Here is a 20,067-nt window from a genome sequence, read left to right on the forward strand (position 1 = left end):
GGTAAGAGGAGGCACAACAACAGGACAAAACATCAAACGAAAGACAAAGCTAATGTGTGTGTGTGTGTGTGTGTGTGTGTGTGTGTGTGCTGCATGGACCAACGGGCATAGGGACAGGTCACTCTGTCACATCACCTCCCCCCTCTCCAGGCCGCGAACTGACCGGATTCTGGGACAGATAGTCGGCAATCTTGTTCTGGACCCCAGGTCGATGTCTGACCTTGAACTGATAGGGTTGCAGGGAAAGGTACCACCTAGTCACCCGAGCGTTGTGGTCCTTCATGGTATGGATCCACGTCAGAGCTCGGTGGTCAGTCTCTAAAGTGAATTCCCTTCCCAGCAGGTAATACCGGAGGCTCTCCAATGCCCACTTGATCGCCAGCCCCTCTTTCTCCACGGTAGAGTATCGCCTCTCTCGGGGTAACAGTTTCCTGCTCAGGAATGCTATGGGCCTTTCTTCACCCATCTCGCCTTGTGCCAGGACTGCTCCAATCCCCACATCTGAAGCATCTACCTGAACTGTGAATTCTTTTTTGAAGTCCGGACTTAAGAGGATGGGACCCGAACACATCTGCTTCTTCAATGTGGTGAGGGCCAGCTCACACTCCTCAGTCCAGACAATTGGGTTCCTCATACTCTTACAGAGCAGGTTGGTTAATGGGACGGCAGTGGTTGAGAAGTTTGGAATGAATCGTCGATACCATCCCACCAGTCCCAAGAAGGATCGAACCTCCTTCTTTGTCTGGGGTCTTGGGCTACGTTGGACGGCTTCTACCTTGTCCACCTGTGGCCTCAGCTCGCCGTTTCCCAGATGGTACCCCAGGTAGTTGGTCTCTGCCTTCGCCCACTCACACTTTTCCACATTCAAGGATAAACCAGCCTCTTGGATCTTAGTCAGGGTGTCTCTGAGGTGCCGAAGATGATCCTCCCAAGTTGCACTGTAAATGACCACGTCATCCAGGTATGCAGCATACCACTCTTCACAGCCTCTAAGGACTTGATCCATGAGTCGCTGGAATGTTGCAGGGACTCCAAAAGGTAGGACGGTAGGACCGTAAAATGGTATAGCCCCAATGGGGTGTGGAATGCCGTATAGGGTCTGGACGCTTCCTCCAGAGGGACTTGCCAGTATCCTTTACAGAGATCCAGGGTGGTGATATACCTGGCTTGACCAATCTTCTCCAGCAGGTCGTCGATGCGCGGCATGGGGTAGGCATCAAACCTTGACTGGGCGTTCAGCTTCTGAAAGTCAATACAGATACGTAATGTACCATCTTTCTTTGGGACAATCACAATGGGGCTGCTCCACTCGCTCTTCGAGGGTTCAATGACTCCCAAATCTAGCATCGTCCCAATCTCTGCTTGCAGCGGTGCCACCAGCCTCTCAGGAACACGGTATGGTCGCTGTCATGAAGGTGTCTGCTTGAGCAGGTGAATCTGGTGTTGTACCAAGCTGGTCCTTCCAGGCCTCTGACGGAACAACGAGGGATAGCGGCTCAGAAGGAGGTGCAGCTCAGCCTGTTTGTCTGCTCCCAGATGACGAAGATCAACTTCTGCTGGCTCTCTCACCTTCGCCTCTGGTTGTTCGTCCTCCAGATCATCCTCCACCTCACGAATAAACAATACAGTCTCGGGTTTGCTGGGTGCCTCCTTCCACTCCTTAAGTAGGTTGATGTGATAGGTCTGTACCTTCTTACCCTTGTCTGGATGATGAACTTCATACGTTACTGGTCCCATTCTTCGGATGACACTGTATGGGCCTTGCCACTTTGTTAACAGTTTGTTTGCCGACATGGGCAGCAGTAACAGTACCTTCTGTCCAGGTTGCAGTTCTCGGGATCTGGCATGCTGGTCATACCAAGTCTTTTGTGCTTTCTGCGCCTGTCGGAGGTTCTCTTGGACTTTCTCCCTGTAGCTTTCCAGGCGGTCCCTCATTTCAAGGACGTACTGGACTATGCCCTTCTCAGACTTCTTCCCATTTCCAGACGCAGCGGCCTCCCACCCTTTCCGTAGGAGATCCAGAGGTCCTTGTACCTGCCAGCCATACAGGAGCTCGAATGGAGAAAAGCCCGTCGAGGCCTGAGGCACCTCCCGGTAGGCAAACAGTAAAAACGGTAGCCATTTATCCCAGTCCTTTCCAGTGTCTGACACAAACTTACGCAGCATGTTCTTCAGCGTTTGGTTAAAGCGCTCTACTAGTCCGTCAGTCTGTGTATGGTAGGGGCTTGTCTTTAAGGCAGTGATGCCTAACTGCTGGTGCAGCAACTTCACCAGCCTCGACGTGAAATTAGTCCCTTGATCGGTGAGGATCTCCTCAGGTATCTCAACCCTGGAGAACAACTGGACAAGGGCATTGATGATCTTTGGGGTTGTGATGGACCGAAGAGGTAAGGCCTCCGGATATCTTGTCGCATAGTCACTGATGACCAGGATGTACTGATGCCCCGCACTGCTCCTTTCCAGTGGCCCTACAATGTCCATGGCGATGCGCTGAAAGGAAACAGATGACATGACAGCATGACAGATGACAGGCAAAGGGTGTAAGGGTGCCCTATGCTGTTGGCGCACAGCATTGGTCGTTTGACATGTGTGGCATGTGGTGCAGTATGTTTGTACATCAGTATACATGGAAGGCCAAATAAATCGTGAGCTAATGCGTGCATAGGTTTTCTGGAGTGCCATATGCCCTGCCCATGGAACACTGTGACCTAGGTGTAACACAAGGGGACGACAACATGCAGGGACAACCAGACGGGTAGATTCATGATTTTGCATGTACAATATATCATTGACAACAACATACTTTTCCCCACATAAGTCAGCTTGTTTCCCCTCTAACACCCTGGTAAACAGTGGTTTCAACAACTCGTCAGCTTTTTGCAACTCGGCAATGTTCTCTGGGACCTGCCAGTCATGATTTCCCAGACCTTCAGTTTGGATCATGGGAGCTGGTGTACCCAAACCTTTTTCCAGTCGCCGTTGGCAACGTGACTTTCTGGGGCCTTTAGTCCCGCCCTGCAGCAGACTATGATGTAAGTCAGGCAAGGGCTGCAGACCGGTTTTCACCTGCGCCCGTGTCATTACCAGACAAGCAACATTGACATCATTAGAAATAGGATGCATGGTGCAACAGAACGCAGTAGATCAGTGAGCACTGGTAAGTCTCTCCCTAAAATCATGTCCGCAGATAGGTTATCTACAATTGCCACATTCAACAGGTAAGTTTGGTCCTGCACACATACATTCACCTCACTTTGGGGATACTGTTTTACATCTCCGTGAACACACTGTACACTGACCAAATGATCAGAAGTAACATGTGACATATGACATTTCTTGAGCAATGATAAGGAGCTGCCAGTGTCCAACAAAGCATTCAAATATTGTCCGTTCACAGTCACTTGCACATTCTGGGTTTTGCGCACATTGTTTACATTATCTATTGTCTCCTCTCTTCGGACATAACAAAAGCCAGTCAATTTTGCCTTACGAACTGGACACACTGTTGCCTTGTGACCAAGTTGTTGGCAGTAAAAACATACAAGTTTTTTCTCAGGCGCCCCTCTCTGTGCCTGAGTTGCATCAAAAAGTCAATGTTAGGTCCCCCAGACCTATTGGAAGTGTTTTTAACATTACCTTTTACCGGTTGAGAGCGCTGACTACCACGGTGAGCGTGGAGATACTGCTGCGCCAGCTTAGCAGCATCCAGTCCAGTTGCTGGCTCGTGTTCCTTGACCCATACCCGAATCTCATAGGGTAGGACCCGCAGAAACTTCTCCAGGACCACTGTCTCACCGATCTCCTCCTTTGTGTGCAGTTCAGGTCTCACCCAGCGACGGTATAAATTCCTCAGTCTGTTGTATGTCTCTGTTGGTGATTCTCCAGCTGGAGTTCGACGTGGCTCGGAACCGCTGGCGGTAAGTCTCTGGGGAAATGTTAAATTTCTCCAACAGCACCTCTTTCAGCTCGGCATAATCCTCCGCTTGATCCATTGCCAGGTAGGCTTCGAGCGCATGTCCCGACAGCAGGGGCACCAGCTGGTAGCTCCACTCCTCCTCTGGCCATCTCCAGGTCCTAGCGAGCCACTCAAAGCGGTGCAAGAAGCTCTCAAAGTCCTCCCCTTGCTGGAAGACTGGCAGCTTCGGCTCCGTTCGTGGCGTCGGCTGGTGGTGGTGCCCCATGTCGAGTCTCGTTCTCCCCGACAAGCTGTGCTTTTCTGCCGGGCTGGTGTAGGAAGCTCCATACGTGGACTGTCCTCCTCAGTTGGCTCCTCAGCCGGCCGGACAGCTTGTAGAATTGACTCTCGCAGATTCTGTATCTCCTTTACATAGCGCTCCTCCCTCTGCTCTTGTGCGTTCAGGAAGTCACGTATCACCGAATACATCTCACCTTTAGATGTCGCCGCAGGTGACTCGGGTCGTCGGGGTGATGCCACCTTGGGACGCACTGGTGGAAGCTCTCTCTCCTCCTCCGTAGACTCAGCCGTGTCCCAGGCCACATCAGACTCAGCCATAGCCTTGCTCTGTGAGCGAAGCCCCACTCTAGGTTTTCGACCTCTGGTTGCAGACTTGCGAGTAGCCATCCCACTTCTGACACCAAATGTTAGGCAACAGGTCTTCGCAGACCCGCTCTTTTTATTAAAGGAAAATAACTAAAAGAAAAATGATGGCAATACTTGCAAGGATGAAAAAGTGTAAAAGTGCTGTTTATTTTACAGTGCCCAAGAGGTGAATACCGACCCAACACTATGTACAAAAATAACCAAGGAAACACCCGAAAAAAAAACAAAAGAAAAGAAAATATAAATATATATAAAATCCACTACTTTCAGACAGAATAAATCGCTCACGGCACCACACTTGCACGCTCGCTAGCCAGGTAAACTGACCCAGATCTCTCTCTGGGGCACCTTCTTATAGGCCAAGCCCCGCCCCTTTTTGGACCATCATAACACCGGCGCTGACGCTGGCGAACACTCACAACAGTTAAGAAGAGGCACAACAACAGGACAAAACATCAAACGAAAGACAAAGCTAACGTGTGTGTGTGTGTGTGTGTGTGTGTGTGCTGCACGGACCAACGGGCATAGGGACAGGTCACTCTGTCACAGCTATATAATATAATATAGAAATATAAAACTGAACCAGGAGAATCGTGTTATTTGCTGATTTCCATTTAAGGAAAACGTAAGTCAGGTACACATATGACTTGCAGAATGAGGACACACCTATTACAACTGACAACAGCCATTGCTGGCTCTCATACTGTACAATACTGTATACCATTCTAACAACACATGAATACAACAATGCTTGTCTTCTTAAACGATAGCACAGATTTAATTTTGACACTTGTTTAGTCATAACATCTGCCAAAATCTCTTCTGATTATAGAGAGACTTAGTGTATAGATACTACATTACTAACTTACTAATGTCCTAGACAGCCAAAATAACTTTTTTATTTACTTATATAATATATTAGATACTTACCCATGGCTGCAAAATCTTTTATCGTAATAGCAAGAACAATGTACAAACATATTATACTGAGGCTAGAAATTATCACAATAGCAGATGATAGAGCAAGATCCATACCTGAGAAAGAAAAGTAAATATATCACACACGTGACTAAAACCAACAGCACATTAAACTAGTAAATAAATTAGTCTAAAAAATGAGACTCTTCTGATTTCTACACTAGCTATACAGTTCATAATGAATTCAAGATTAGTTATAATGCTTACGTCCAAAAGGTTTCCCTTGAAAAAAGTGCCTTTGTAGAATGTGGGCCACCATCATCCCCATGATCGGAGGTGTTATAACAGAACCTATCTCATAGTTGTCTAAAAGTTCCAGGAGGTGTGTATGGAGTTAAAGAAGATTGAACAGATAAACAGGTTAAATCCATTAATTTGATTACATTCAGTACACTTCATTTTGTCCTCTGAGCTTATATCTTATTTAAAGTAATACTCACACTTAAAGTGTACATTAATGTTGCGGAGAAAAAATCCAAACAGTGCAATGTTAACCATTTCTAGACACAAAGTCAGATATATCTGGAAACTGTAGATAGCTGTTGAACAATGAGGAGCAGATTTATTTCTTAACAAAAATAATGCATGTTTTTACCTTAAAAACAAAAAAAAAATCACATAAAACCAGGCTTTATGGAGGAGTACAGTAAATAAGCCATGTGAACTCTCATTAAATAAGCCATACGAAAACTCAATTGGAAAATGAGTAAAAGAGTCTCTGAAAAAAACAAAACTTTTGGCACGTTTGGCAGAGATTTTTTTACGCTGGTCAAAACCATTAATTTATCAAAGTAGAGATGATTTATTTAAAACTAAGAAATTTTTGTACTCATGAAAATCGCTTAATTTAAAAACAACAAAAACATATGAAAGACCAGTAAACATTCCTGTCAGTATGAAAGGCTGGAGATTACATGGGAATAGATACTGTAGGTGGAAAGTTCATACAAGCTCAAAATAATCTTTGTGTATTGGGGTGGTGGTGGTGGTGGTGATGTTGGGGGGGGGCATGAAAGGTTTCACAATGCACTAAGAAACACAAGAGAGAAGCCAACAGTCTCTTGTGGGATGAACTAAAAGCAACATGAACAAACAACAAAATTCTCTGTTCCATTAACTAAACAAATCTCATAAAGCAGCAGAGAGCATTAAGACACATAAAAACTTAGTATAGTAAAGTATATTCTTCCTTACCTAATATTGCTGAACTGATAACAGCCACAACTCCTATGATTGCCATTACTGACAGAGAAATAAAACTATATAAAAGATTATAAAAAAGAAATGGGAATGAAAAAAAAAAGCAAGAATATTCAAGTTTCTGATAAAACCAGACAGTGTACTATGATTTTAATATATTATAGGATACAACTGTAGCCCTAGTGGTGATAAGGTTTAATACCACGAAATACTTTTAAAGAAAGAAAGTAAACAGAGGAAAGCAAAGAAGGAAATTGTAAAGCAGCACAAAAAGGTTAATAAATCAGTTTCATTTGGACTATGAAGGAGCACTAAAGCACCATACTGTATGCTTACTTCAGTGTATATATACTTGAAAATCCAGTGAACGAAATAGCTGAATGGTAAAAAAGAAGGGCCAAAACCTTCACTGTTTTTTGTAAGCACTCTGAGATAAAAAAAATGAGCTGTTTAGACATGTTCTGTACACATGATGTATAAATGTGAAATCAATTAAAAGCAGCTGTATTAAATGCAAAGATGTAAATCTATTACATAGCAATGTTCCTCACAATCCTCAAACCAACAAGTAAATATATAAAGACGTACGTGGTAAAGTGCTGAGATAGGAAGAGGTTTTTAACAATATGACAGGCCTCATGATACTGACAGCTGAACAAGTGATGATCTCAGCGAGAAACCCTATAAAAATAAATCAAACCACAGTCAGGAACATGGAAGGTACCATGTAATAATAAAAAAGGGAGGGAAATGATTTACCTTCTGATGACCACAAGCAGAAACTCAAAAACATGCAGATGTTTGGACAGAGGATCAGAAAAATGTGCCTTTTTATGCCCTCTTTGCTAGCAACTAAAAAGATTCATATTTAGATATTTTAATGAGAAAAAGATGTATTTAATGAACTGTGTCTGGTGAATACCTTTCTTTCTTAGCAGGATACAAACAGGTCCACAAAATCCCACTGCAATTAACATTGCAACAGAGCACAACACCAATATTGCTATATGGAATGCAGCAAAACCTGTAGTAGAAAAGCATGAATAATAAGCATCTCATTTATAAAGCGTGTGTACGCACAAAACGGGGATGGAAACGTAAATACACCAGTTCCCACGCAAAGGTTGTGATCTATAAAAAACAAACTTGACGGGAGAATGTGCGCACTTTTAAGCAAACTTTGAGCTGTGCGTACGCACATTCTGGAGACAAAGGGAAATTAAAATTTTCACCCACAAATTAATTCTGTGATTTTGTCAAGGTGTTAACGATCAGTCTAGTTGCTAGAAACATATAAATCCTCCGGTGACCCGGGTATGTAATGCTTCATGATGGCACTGCTGGAGGATTACGCTAATGGCAGAATAAGGAGAGAACGAGTTTTCAGGGACCATGATGATGACTGGCTAATAAGCCGATTTAGATTCCCTAGAGCTGTGCTCTTGGATCTATGTGCTGAATTGGGTCCAGTATTAGAGAGGGCAACACGCTGGAACCATGCCATCCCAGTCCAAATACAAGTCCTCACCACTCTGGGGTTCTTGGCAACTGGCTGTTTCCAGCGGGAATTGGCAGACAGGTAAATTATTTATATAAAAAGAACTATAAGTAATCCTCAACTTTGACTCTAAGAACTTTTTGAATATGAAATAATTCTATTGGAATCTATCATCTCACCCTATAGGTCTGGTATATCACAGCTGTCCCTGAGTGCCATAATATCTGTCGTTTTGAATGGTATACTTAATATGGGTAGTCGATACATCAGGTTCCCCTACACTGTGCAAGAACAGGCCGAAATTAAAATGCAATTTGCAGCAATGTCTGGTTTCCCAAATGTAATCGGCGCAATTGACTGCACTCATGTTGCTGTAAGGGCACCATCTGAAAATGAATTTGCTTATGTTAATAGAAAGCATGTGCATTCTATTAATGTGCAAATCATATGTGACTCCAACATGACCCTCACAAACATTGTGGCACGCTGGCCTGGTTCAACACATGATTCCTTTATCTTGACACATAACAGTGAAGGGAACAGACTAAATGCAGGCGCAGTATGTGATGGCTGGCTTCTTGGTGAGTTTAACAATATTAAAAAGTAGAAACTGTGACAATTTTGTTTTTAATATAATTCTAACAATGTTGCTTTTAATATAATTATAACCTGCAGGCGACAGTGGCTACCCCCTGAGACGCTGGCTCCTCACCCCATTTTTAAACCCGCAGAGCGCAGAGAAAACTCATTATAACGAGGTCCACACTCATGCCCACGCAGTTGTGGAGCATGTAATGGGCGTGTAAAAATGGGGCGGGATATGAGGCTGGTTCACATACGCACATCTGCAGGAACATTGCTTACAGGTGTGCGTACGCACGGTTTTATAAATCGGAATATTTTTTGGCGTACGCCATTTTTGGCCTTTGGGCGCACAAACTTTTAGTAGGGATCCTACGCACAGTTTTATAAATGAGACCCCTGGTGAAGATCTAAATGTCTTCTGCAGGAAAACATCTCCTCAGTGATCAGGTACATTACCTACTTTTAGGTACTTTGATTAAGAGTAAATACATTTGGCAGCCAATCCAGGAAGTAGCAGCAACATTAGCAGGTATGCTGCAGGACTAGATTTATTGTTCACTGGAAGAAAAAAAAAGATGAGACGGGAAATATACTGGTCAGTACTTACTTTATTTTGGACATAAACATTACTGTAGAACGGCAATCTGTATTAATATCAATGTATTTCTCTGAATTATAAATTCAACACACAATTTTACCAATAGAATAAAACCTCTTAGAACCATGTGCATAATGTGAGGCTATAAAGGTTTTATAAGAAGTACAAATATGTCCAGAAATGATATTATTTAGTTAAAATGAATGTAATAAATAATTCAAACAGCAGTAAAATAATAGCAGGAGTAAAAAACTCCTTTCCCATTAAAACAAACAACCAAACAGTTAACCATATAAACTCATTAAGTCTGCTTTGTTTTTAATTTTGTTCTGAATTCCATACATCTGTTACCTGACTGTCTCAAATGGAAAAAGAAATCAGAGGCCATGGAGGACACAGACAGCAAATCTCCGGGTTAAAATATTGCCTTGCTACTTTTAGATTGATAAGGATTTCTCTTTAAAAAATAAAATTACAGCAATTTGAAAACTAATGGCAGTACAAAATGAACTAAGGTTGAAAATCTGGCGCCTTGGTCTGAAATCCATAAATCTGCTTTATTACAATTTCAAAAGAAGAATACATTTTTACACATAACTTAATCCTCAAGGTTAAAATGAAGCATCGTTATTTATAGGGTGAAGGGTCCAGTATTTTGAAGACTTAAACAACAAACTATTTTTACTATACAAAACAGGCAATTTGAAAAGTGGTAACAAAATGTAATGGGTTAAACATTCATTCATTCATCTTCTACCGCTTATCCGAACTACCTCAGGTCACGGGGAGCCTGTGCCTATCTCAGGCGTCATTGGGCATCAAGGCAGGATACACCCTGGACGGAGTGCCAACCCATCGCAGGGCACACACACACTCTCATTCACTCACGCAATCACACACTACGGACAATTTTCCAGAGATGCCAATCAACCTACCATGCATGTCTTTGGACCGGGGGAGGAAACCGGAGTACCCAGAGGAAACCCCCAAGGCACAGGGAGAACATGCAAACTCCACACACACAAGGAGGAGGCGGGAATCGAACCCCCAACCCTGAAGGTGTGTGGCGAACGTGCTAACCACTAAGCCACTGTGCCCCCCTGGGTTAAACATCTAGGATTAAATGGAAGTAGACGGTTAAGGATAACATGTCTGTAAACATTTGTTAAAACAGAATTGAACTAGAGTGATAAGGACGGAAACAGTACAGTAACCAAACATTAGTCTTTTATGAGCTGGAAATGTACGATACTTTCACAATGTTTCTTTAGAACATATGACCAGTTTCTTCAATAATTCACTGATAAGGTGTGGGTTATAATATTTTATGCAGATTCACAGTTTATTGATCTTCTCAGATACATCAGACAGGAAGAGCCTCCATTTCCTAAAGAATTTCAGAAACAAACAAGTCACATGACCACACAAATAAATTATTATTTTTTTTCATTTTTAAAAGGAATGGAGGAGAGATAAATGTTTTTGAAGCATTTGTGTGATTCTGTGTATTAGCCCAATCGTCTTTTATAATTTTTAATTTTAAAATTAAACAATAAATCAAAGCAAAATAAATTAAATCACACTATCATATCTTTGAATATAAACATTTATGGGAAAGTGCCATACCTCAGGTGCTGGGACTCTCCCTTCTTCAAAAATTTTTTTTTTTCTGTTTAAACAATAACAAAGTGGAAATGTTAATGGAAAAGTCACTAATTTAATTGTTTTTTATCTGAGATCAACAAAAAATTGTTTAAATTTATGTTTAACACAAACAAAAGAAAAGCTTACCGGACTTGTAATCTCATCCCTGTATCATATACAGAACACGTTCAATTATAAACACAATTTATCTATATCCTACATATATTTTCTTTGCATCCCAGTGAATATATATATATATATATATATAAAATAAATGTGCAGAAAACTAAATTAATTGCTTTAGACATTACTCACAGGCACTGTAGATTTGCAAAGCGAGCCAAGCCAAAACAAACGCAGTTTCAAACGGTAAAACGATCACACGTAGATCTTCTACAGTCCGTGCTCCTTTCCCTAGAAGCAATTACTACAGATAAGTCTCACATTTATTGAATACGTTCAGCATATTAACTCAAACTGACATTAAACTTTTAGAAAAGCTTATTCAAAAAGATTCCAGTTCTGATGACATACAGTAACACATGACGGTTCACAGGACATGACCTGGCAACCGGGTGAAATAAGGATATATTTTAGATCAAGATTTAACAAGAGATTTATTTAAAAATAAAATCCTGACAGCAGCAACCGGATGAGAAGACCAACCAAACTGCTTCTCTACTAACAAGCCATGGCACATTCAACTGACTTCGAACTTATATAGGTTATTATATAACTTATAATACAGTAGTAATATTTCTCTTAACGTGGCATGGCGCAGTGTTCTGGTACCTGATTTTAGAAATAGTTCCACGACAAGAACGAGTGAATTTACAACAACGAGTCCTACAGATCCAAACATGAAGATCATAACGTGAAGAAACTCTGTAATAAAGAAGATCTTTTATTAACTATGTTTCATTTTTTTCTTCGGAATCAAATATAATATTCGTAGGAGATTTTTTTTTTATACTCACCCGGCAAATGTGTTGGATGTTTGAACAACGATGTTGCTGCTAAAACATGGAGTAAAATGACCAAAGCCACATATCCAGCACGATCTAAAAGCATCACCAAGACATTACATGTAAATTTAAAAAGCTCCACTTTCTAAACTGATTAAAGTGTCTATTTAATTTTCCACAAAAACAATGTTCGATAAATGAAATTATAATAGATATAATGTTGTAATGGGTTAAACATTCATTCATTCATCTTCTACCGCTTATCCGAACTACCTCAGGTCACGGGGAGCCTGTGCCTATCTCAGGCGTCATTGGGCATGAAGGCAGGATACACCCTGGACGGAGTGCCAACCCATCGCAGGGCACACACACACACTCTCATTCACTCACGCAATCACACACTACGGACAATTTTACAGAGATGCCAATCAACCTACCATGCATGTCTTTGGACCGGGGGAGGAAACTGGAGTACCCAGAGGAAACCCCCGAGGCACGGGGAGAACATGCAAACCCCACACACACAAGGCGGAGGCGGGAATCGAACCCCCAACCCTGGAGGTGTGAGGCGAACGTGCTAACCTCTAAGCCACCGTGCCCCATATTGAGATAATATGAGGTTATATTATGTGATACACATTGGTACTCATTAATTATACAGTACACTGTTCCTTTTGGAATAAAGAATTTAGAATAAAACGTGATGGGGAAAAATATCAAATCACGATTCCCAAAAAATAGGCAGGCATCCAAAGCCGTCAGGTAGACCACAGACTACTCGACTATGTCCAGGAGACAATGTTTAGAAGCTCGTTGATACCCTAGTCCCGGCCTGGGAGGAGATCCCCAGAAAACATCCACCATGCCCACAGGAGCAGGCTTAGGTACACAGGCATGTGGTGGCCATGTACAGTACTTATATTATGAGTTGCTGTGATGAAATTCAGGCAACTTTGATTAGATTTTTTGGTGTGATTTCGATTCCAAATCTCAGTGGGTTGATTTTGGTTTCCATTGACCATCACCACGTCATTTTTGTTCTCAACAAATTAGACAATGTATATAAGTAAAATTTTTATATTTAATTCATCAGGATCCGATGTGTGATTTCCTAAATTTTACTGAGCTTCTTACCTTTGGTAAAATCTTGAAGGATAAATCCCATGAGCACAAAAAATGATATATCCAGCAGGCTGAACAAACTCACAAAAACAGATGCCACAGCAATATGCAGACCTGAGATAATAAAAATGAGATGCATCATGTTTCACATCCGCTCAATTTCTGACAGTCTTACAGAATACAAATTCCGTAATAAAGTAAAATATGTAATAAATTATTCCATGTACCAAATACAAGAAATGTACTACAGTATATTCAATACTATGTATTAAAATATAAAACAAATGATGAACACTTACAACCGAAAGGTTTTTGCTGAAAGTAATGCTTTTGAAAAAACAGAAGCATCATCAGTGCCACGATGAGAGGTGGCAATGTTGCAACTATCGGTATATTGTTGATGCATGGATTGTTCACAATACGGATTGCACAAAGGTCTGAAAGATGTGCAGTACAGTAGGTGACCAATAAGTATCAAGCAGCATGCTAAGACTTCAATACACAATAAAAATAACTTACCGAAATTAGCGTTATTAGATTGATGGATGAAAAGAGCAAGCAAAGCGCCATTGAAGGTTTCGAGGCACACAGTTGAAAATATATTCAGATCAATAACAGCTGCAGAAGAATAAATGGGAACTTGTTGGAATTGGTTTTACTAGTTATATTTTGTTTTCAATTTTGCAGAGAAGTTCACAAAGACTTCTGAGTACTAGCTTTAAATCTAAACTTCTCTTACCAGTATACTTATGTTACAGAATGAACAATTTGGAATGGGTTATTTTTCAGAAATCCAGATGAAAGTTAATTTATTGAACACTATAATAGATATGAAAATAGATACACAATGCATATTGATTCTTACCTAAAACGACAGCGGCGGCGACTGACACGGACATTACCACCGCCATTAATGTTTTCATATGTTCATATGCTGTCTGGGCCTGAAGGAGATTATCAAAAAAACTAAAAGAAAAGTAAAAACAAAGAAAATCAATAATAAAAATGATTAATTATTCATTATTCATTCATTAATTATTAACATACATACTGTACAGAACAGAGGAATTCCTTTCTTCACATATACCAGCTATGTGCGGCACCACCGGAGAGGGATAGTGGCCTTGCTCACGGTTATATGGTAGCGACTTGAAGTTGATAAGGCTTAAACCCCGACTTTTCAATCAACAACCCAAAGTCTTAACCACTTAAATCAACACAGCCCTAGTTTTTTTTTTTAAATTGTGGCAACAAACTTGTTCTCTCATGTAAAGCAGACTAAGGTATTCTACGGGAACATTTCTACTTATAATTCAAATATATACACAATTTCCATATAGATTTCTTTATACTCCTTAGTAACATTATCAGAATAGCAACGATGGATTTATTCAGTGTTGTAATGTAACGGAGTACAAATACTTCGTTACTGTACTTAAGTAGAAATTTCACGTATCTGTACTTTACTTTATGTCAACTTTCACTTTTACTCCACTACACTTCCTAGATAAAATGTATACTTTTACTCCGCTATATTTCCATTAAGCGTCTTCGTTACTCGTTACTACAAAATAAAATAAGAAGAAATGTGTGTGACTGCAATAAGGGAGGTTTGGCGAATCACTGCTCCTAGATTGCATTACGCTCGTCCGCACGCTCTATTTCAGCGTAATGTTGACAAAAGGAGGCGGAAGCACAACTGAAACCGCCATGGAAGCACCTACTGGAGGACCTCCCGTTATCGTAGACGACCACCCGGACGACAGTGGTGAACTCGGTGAACAGGGTGAAGAAGATAACGTTATACACCCCTGGCCGTATTTGCAAGAAATGTTTCTGTACATTGGAATGAAAGATTCTTCCTACCGGATGAAGTGTCTCTTATACCTACTGAAAATCACTGAAACTTTACTTTTTACTTTTACTTCAAATACTTAAGTATATTAAATATCAGAAAATGACTTTTGATACTTAAATACAGTAAATATCAGATATTTTAAGACTTTTACTTGAGTAATATTCTAAAAGGTAACTTTCACTTCTACCAAAGTCTTTTTCTAGTACGATACTTGTACTTTTACTCAAGTATTGCTTTCTAGTACTTTATACAACACTGGATTTATTTCACATGAAAGGTTTTACTTACGTAAACATGAAGCCACTGCTGGTATCAAATAGTAAAGCAGTACAGCCAAAGCTTTTACGTATTTCTGCACACGATCTATTAAATAAATTAGCACTTGTTATTTTTTAAAAGTAATGTAGTTTTATACAAAGAATGTTGTGACCAAAATACTTAAATGGCACTTACCGGGTAATCTGTCAAGATAAGGTGCGGTCTTTATCAGCATTATGGGCCGTCCAATACTGACAGCTGAACAAACGACGATCTCTGAGAAAATCCCTGTAGTAGGAAATCAAAGCAAAATACAGACATTTATTATATGCGAAGTCCCAAATCTGTTGGAAATGCAAATAATTGGCAATTAAGTTACCTTCCGATGACCACAATCCAAAAGCAATACAGATGCAGATATTTGGACAAAGAGTTAGCAAAGCGTACATCGTCATTGATTTCCTGTTAGTAACTAGGAGAAAGATGATTATTAATATATAGATATGATCGCGAGATAATTTTACCATAACACATAAACAGTGTGCTGTAAAAATACCTTTCCTTCTCAACTTGTTGAAAACAGGAACACACAATCCCACTGAAAGCACCAGTGCAACAGAGCACAACACCAATATGGACACATGAAGGGCCGATAAACCTGTAGTGATGTAATGATAAAGCAGATGTTTTAACTCTGAGGCATTTTAACTGGCGTAACGATTTGGCCGCATTGATGTAATAGGCTTGTGATGGTTGTGGTTTATTTTTTATCTTAAATTGCATTCCTTTTTTCTGCGTATATACCGGACAGATGAAAGCATTTCACTGCATGTCGTACCCTGTATGTATGTGTATGTGACAAATAAATATTTGATTTGATTTTAAAAGTTCCATAACGCAAATGCAAACATGCAGATAACATCACTAAAATACACATAACGCAATTCTCCTTAGTCAGCCAAGTGATAATATTTGACCCATAATAGAATTCAGCAAAATGGGTCGAAGGTATTGTCGCCCCATTATGCATTTGCGATTATGCAAAAATGCAACATGGCTGCAGTAGTATGTACTGTTTATGGTCTGTTGGATCCTGCTTACCGAGTGTGCATGTGGGATATTTGATCAGGAACTAGAGAGATGACTCCTGAGCATTCTGACAGGTATCTGGGTCAGGATTAGTTAGTTGTCAAAGTATCCCTGTGGAGGCAGTAAATCTATACAGTGTCTGTCTGTTCTCCAGACTCATTTTACCATACTGGGGATTTGCGAATTCCGACGGGAAATTCCGCTTGATGTGTACCTTCCCAAATGGGATTTCCTGACTCTGTGGACTAAGACGAACACTTGGAAATGTCATTCATATCTTTGTCACTGATGCCATGAAAGTAAGTGAGGTATGGTGCTGAAATAATAATTTTCTGGACATTTGTGAAAAAAATTACGAAAGAACAATGTCTATACATCAGATCTACTCCCTCGGAGGTATAAGAGGACATTTGATACAAGCGTGTCAGCATGCCTCTATGGCTTGAAAACCAGTTTTTGGCCACATGCACAAGACGTTCAGGAGTAATAGCACACCTGTCCCTATGATACACATATCCCAATGGGAAAGAAACAAGAGCTATTACCAATTCTTTGCAGAACCACAGTGGTTCGTCCTGACATGTTCCTGGTGTGGACCTCACACGTGAACTCTCCTTTATCTTCCATCTTTACATCCATCAGCTTAAGCGAGAAGTTTCCTTTCGGGATTTCAGAAGAAAAGAAATCAACTCTCCCCCAATAGCTCTCATGTGAGGAGTCTGGGAAAATCTTCTTGTCTTGATAAAGCAGGACAGATACGTCATGTTTTCTCTCTCTGTCCATTTTTTTCCAGGTCACTTCTTCAATCTCACTGGCTGGTACATTTGAATCTACAGAGCAATTCAGTATAACATCCTGACCCGCAGGGGCAAAGATGGCTCGGTCTGCCCCAGTCACCACAAGACTCCCTAAAAGAAAGAATGCATCCGACTGATGATCATATTTTTGTGGTGGATTTGCATTGTAACTTAAATAGATAGATGGACAGACGGTTACTTACAGATATTACTAACTTCCATTATGACCTCACTGGAGTCTTGAGTTGTATTTACTTTACATCTGTAACCTCCAGTGTCTTCTTCAACCACATTTTTGAGTAAGATGGAGAAGTTCCCTTTTGTGAGCTCATGTGGAAAAAAGTCCACTCTGCCTCTAAACCCCTGACTCTGAAGATCTGGACGACTTTTTCCTTGTTGGAAGAGACCGACGAGAGAATCGGAATCCGTCTTTCTCCATTCCACCTGCAGACCTTCCAGAGGCAGTGGGCTTTCAACAAAGCATGGCAGGAGAACCGAACCTCCCAGCTGGGCCACAACCGGACCCGAGGGACCGTGGACATGGAGACCTGGATCCATGCAAAATCATACATGCAATTATAGATACTCAAAACCAAAAAGCAAATAAATGTATGTATAGAGCAAACACACATGTTAATCCCACCTCTGCTTCTTCACCAACAATATATAATGTAAACCCTGCCCAATTTTATCATATTGGTCTAGGACAAAGACGACATTAGAAATCTTGTAAAGAAATTTCATTACAGTGAGACATTGCTCAAGGGACCATCAGTGGCAGCTTGGCAGTGCTGGAGCTTGAACGCTGATCCTCTGGTCAACAACCCAGAGCCTTAAACGCTCGAGCCACCACTGCACCAGAGATCAGGTTTCAAATTTTTAATGGCAGAACTGTGCAGAGAGAATAAACCTAAAGTCTGAAGCTCTTTAAAGACTCATTAGAAAGAACTTATACAGAATCAAACATCTGGAACAGCTAACCTGAGAGCCTATTATGATGTCACTGCTGTCACTTGTGATCCACAACCCCTAGAGAGTATGTCCAGATGTTAACCACCGCCCTTGGTGGATATTTAACTTTTACAACATCACAGTTACACCTTTTGACACTGATGAGCCTTACCTTCATGTCCAACAGCAAAGGCAAGCACTAAGAACAAGAAAATAATGTCAGTTTTACTTAGCAAAACAATCCAGTCAAGTGCAGGGAAAAAGTGAGGCCTGTCAGACTCAGACTGATGGAAACTGAATACGCCTGACTTTTTCATTTGGTAGGATGCAATGAATAACTGACATGATCCAGTACAGTACGGTTTAAAGTACAGATAAAGATCCGATTAGTAGAGAAACTTTAACTCCTATAATTGGTGGTCCGTCAAAAAAATGAGGCAAAAATTTAGTATGCAATCCAGATTTCAAATAAAAAACAAATGCACCCTAAACTATTAATAGCTTACAAAATAAAAGTTCTCATAAAGAATAGAATTTAAAAAGAATCACAAGAATCACAAGCTCGGTTATTGTACAAACAATAATACAAACAAATATTGCTCTCTATTATACATCTTTATTTTAAATTGTGTGGTAAAGAAATCGTTTTTTTAATTATCTGAGCAGGTACGTGATACTTTTTTAACTCAAGGTGTCGAAAAACTGCCTGACTTAGTGTCAATGTTGCTCTTGGGTGTTTTAAGCAAATTGTTTCAGCAAAACACTCATTGAGTGAGCACGAGTTACATGAGTGAGCTCACCATTATAAACAGTATTTGGCCGAGATTCAGCAACGACGCCATGGTTGTTCAAAATATTGTACGCATTACATATTATTATAATATTACTTTACCAAATCCAGTGTCTGGGAATAACCTGTTATATTCTGTCTACGAAGCCCTTGTGCTGTGTGGAAAATGAAAATAAGACTTTCTTCTTCTACTTCTATTCACTTTGTTTCAGTCAGACAGAAATCCTCAATAACAACAAAATCAAAGTCTGTGCAAGTCAGACAGTTTCTTAATTGTTACTTGCTTTATGACATATCCATAGCTTATCATTCATTACCTTAACATCTGCATGAAAATATCTCGCACCTGGTGTATATAGTAAACACTTACCTGTAAGAGTGCGAAAAAAAAGAACAATAGCATTTCTTAACATTATCTTGCATTGCTTCCTGGATACATTCAGGAACGATTTTCAATCTGCAAACTTTGTTTCCTCCAAACTTGCCTAGAAGGCAATTAACGCCACCTGCTGGTAAAAAACACAGACTAGAATTGCGTCCTACAGGCTCATGCCTGGGGGCATGGTGACTTAGTGGTTAGCACGTTCGCCTCACACCTCCAGGGTTGGGGGTTCGATTCCCGCCTCCGCCTTGTGTGTGTGGAGTTTGCATGTTCTCCCCGTGCCTCGGGGGTTTCCTCCGGGTACTCCGGTTTCCTCCCCCAGTCCAAAGACATGCATAGTAGGTGATTTGGCATCTCTGGAAAAAAGAGATGAAAAAAATGTTTCCGTAGTGTGTGAGTGAATGAGAGTGTGTGTGTGCCCTGCAATGGGTTGGCACTCCGTCCAGGGTGTATCCTGCCTTGATCCCCGATGACGCCTGAGATAGGCACAGGCTCCCCGTGACCCGAGGTAGTTCGGATAAGCGGTAGAAAATGAATGAATGAATGAATGAATTTCTTGGTTCCCATAGCATTCCTTGATAAAAAAAAAAAACAACACGTGTTGAAGGTGTGAAATGTGTATTTTCAGATTTCCTCTAATAAAATCTATAAGAAAATACTCCTATTGATCCCTGAATGATAAAAAGGAAGTGTTAGCTCTACAGTACGAGTATCATCTGAGAGAGAAATGAACAGACTTGAGCTCTTTTCTCATTAGGTTTTCTGATGCTAAAGAGGTTTATAACAGATCG

At 40.7% G+C, this 20,067-nt stretch overlaps 2 protein-coding genes and 1 long non-coding RNA gene across 7 annotated transcripts in view; all 3 read right to left on the reverse strand.

Moving 5' to 3' along the window:
• Positions 1-20,067, reverse strand: part of LOC132846924 (uncharacterized) — a 36,648-nt gene that overhangs the window by 4,563 nt on the left and 12,018 nt on the right. The gene's annotated exons all lie outside the window — the stretch shown is intronic.
• LOC132846621 (uncharacterized) lies at positions 7,327-7,765 on the reverse strand. The gene is made up of 3 exons (XR_009648535.1): positions 7,662-7,765; positions 7,499-7,591; positions 7,327-7,420 (listed from the first exon to the last, which is right to left on the reverse strand). It is a non-coding gene; the product is annotated as an uncharacterized LOC132846621 (long non-coding RNA).
• LOC132846925 (uncharacterized) lies at positions 9,411-19,356 on the reverse strand. 5 transcript variants are annotated; one of them, XM_060871730.1, is made up of 12 exons: positions 15,463-15,523; positions 15,298-15,372; positions 14,017-14,117; positions 13,671-13,769; positions 13,451-13,588; positions 13,164-13,265; positions 12,042-12,125; positions 11,857-11,949; positions 11,380-11,478; positions 11,212-11,230; positions 11,047-11,088; positions 9,411-10,807 (listed from the first exon to the last, which is right to left on the reverse strand). In XM_060871730.1, the coding sequence occupies exons 2-12, from the start codon at positions 15,303-15,305 to the stop codon at positions 10,756-10,758; spliced, it is 837 nt and encodes a 278-aa protein (XP_060727713.1). In that variant the 5' UTR covers positions 15,306-15,372; positions 15,463-15,523; the 3' UTR covers positions 9,411-10,755. The 5 variants fall into 5 exon arrangements, 2 of the variants coding, with proteins under 2 accessions (XP_060727713.1, XP_060727714.1); XM_060871731.1 differs by lacking the exon at positions 13,451-13,588; XR_009648564.1 differs by lacking the exons at positions 9,411-10,807; positions 11,047-11,088; positions 11,212-11,230; ... (3 more) ...; positions 13,164-13,265; positions 13,451-13,588 and adding exons at positions 15,647-15,739; positions 15,824-15,925; positions 16,902-17,264; ... (1 more) ...; positions 18,277-18,303; positions 19,265-19,356 and having other exon boundaries at positions 14,017-14,095; positions 15,463-15,555.

Source organism: Tachysurus vachellii, chromosome 6 (genome assembly GCF_030014155.1).
Source record: "Tachysurus vachellii isolate PV-2020 chromosome 6, HZAU_Pvac_v1, whole genome shotgun sequence".
NCBI classification, from domain to species: domain Eukaryota; kingdom Metazoa; phylum Chordata; class Actinopteri; order Siluriformes; family Bagridae; genus Tachysurus; species Tachysurus vachellii.

Coding starts and splice junctions, on each gene's coding strand:
- LOC132846925 (XM_060871730.1), bottom strand. Junction 13,266..13,450: donor TCAGCAAAAACCTTTCGGTT/GTAAGTGTTCAT, acceptor TTATTATCTCAG/GTCTGCATATTGCTGTGGCA. Junction 11,479..11,856: donor GGAACTATTTCTAAAATCAG/GTACCAGAACAC, acceptor AATTGCTTCTAG/GGAAAGGAGCACGGACTGTA.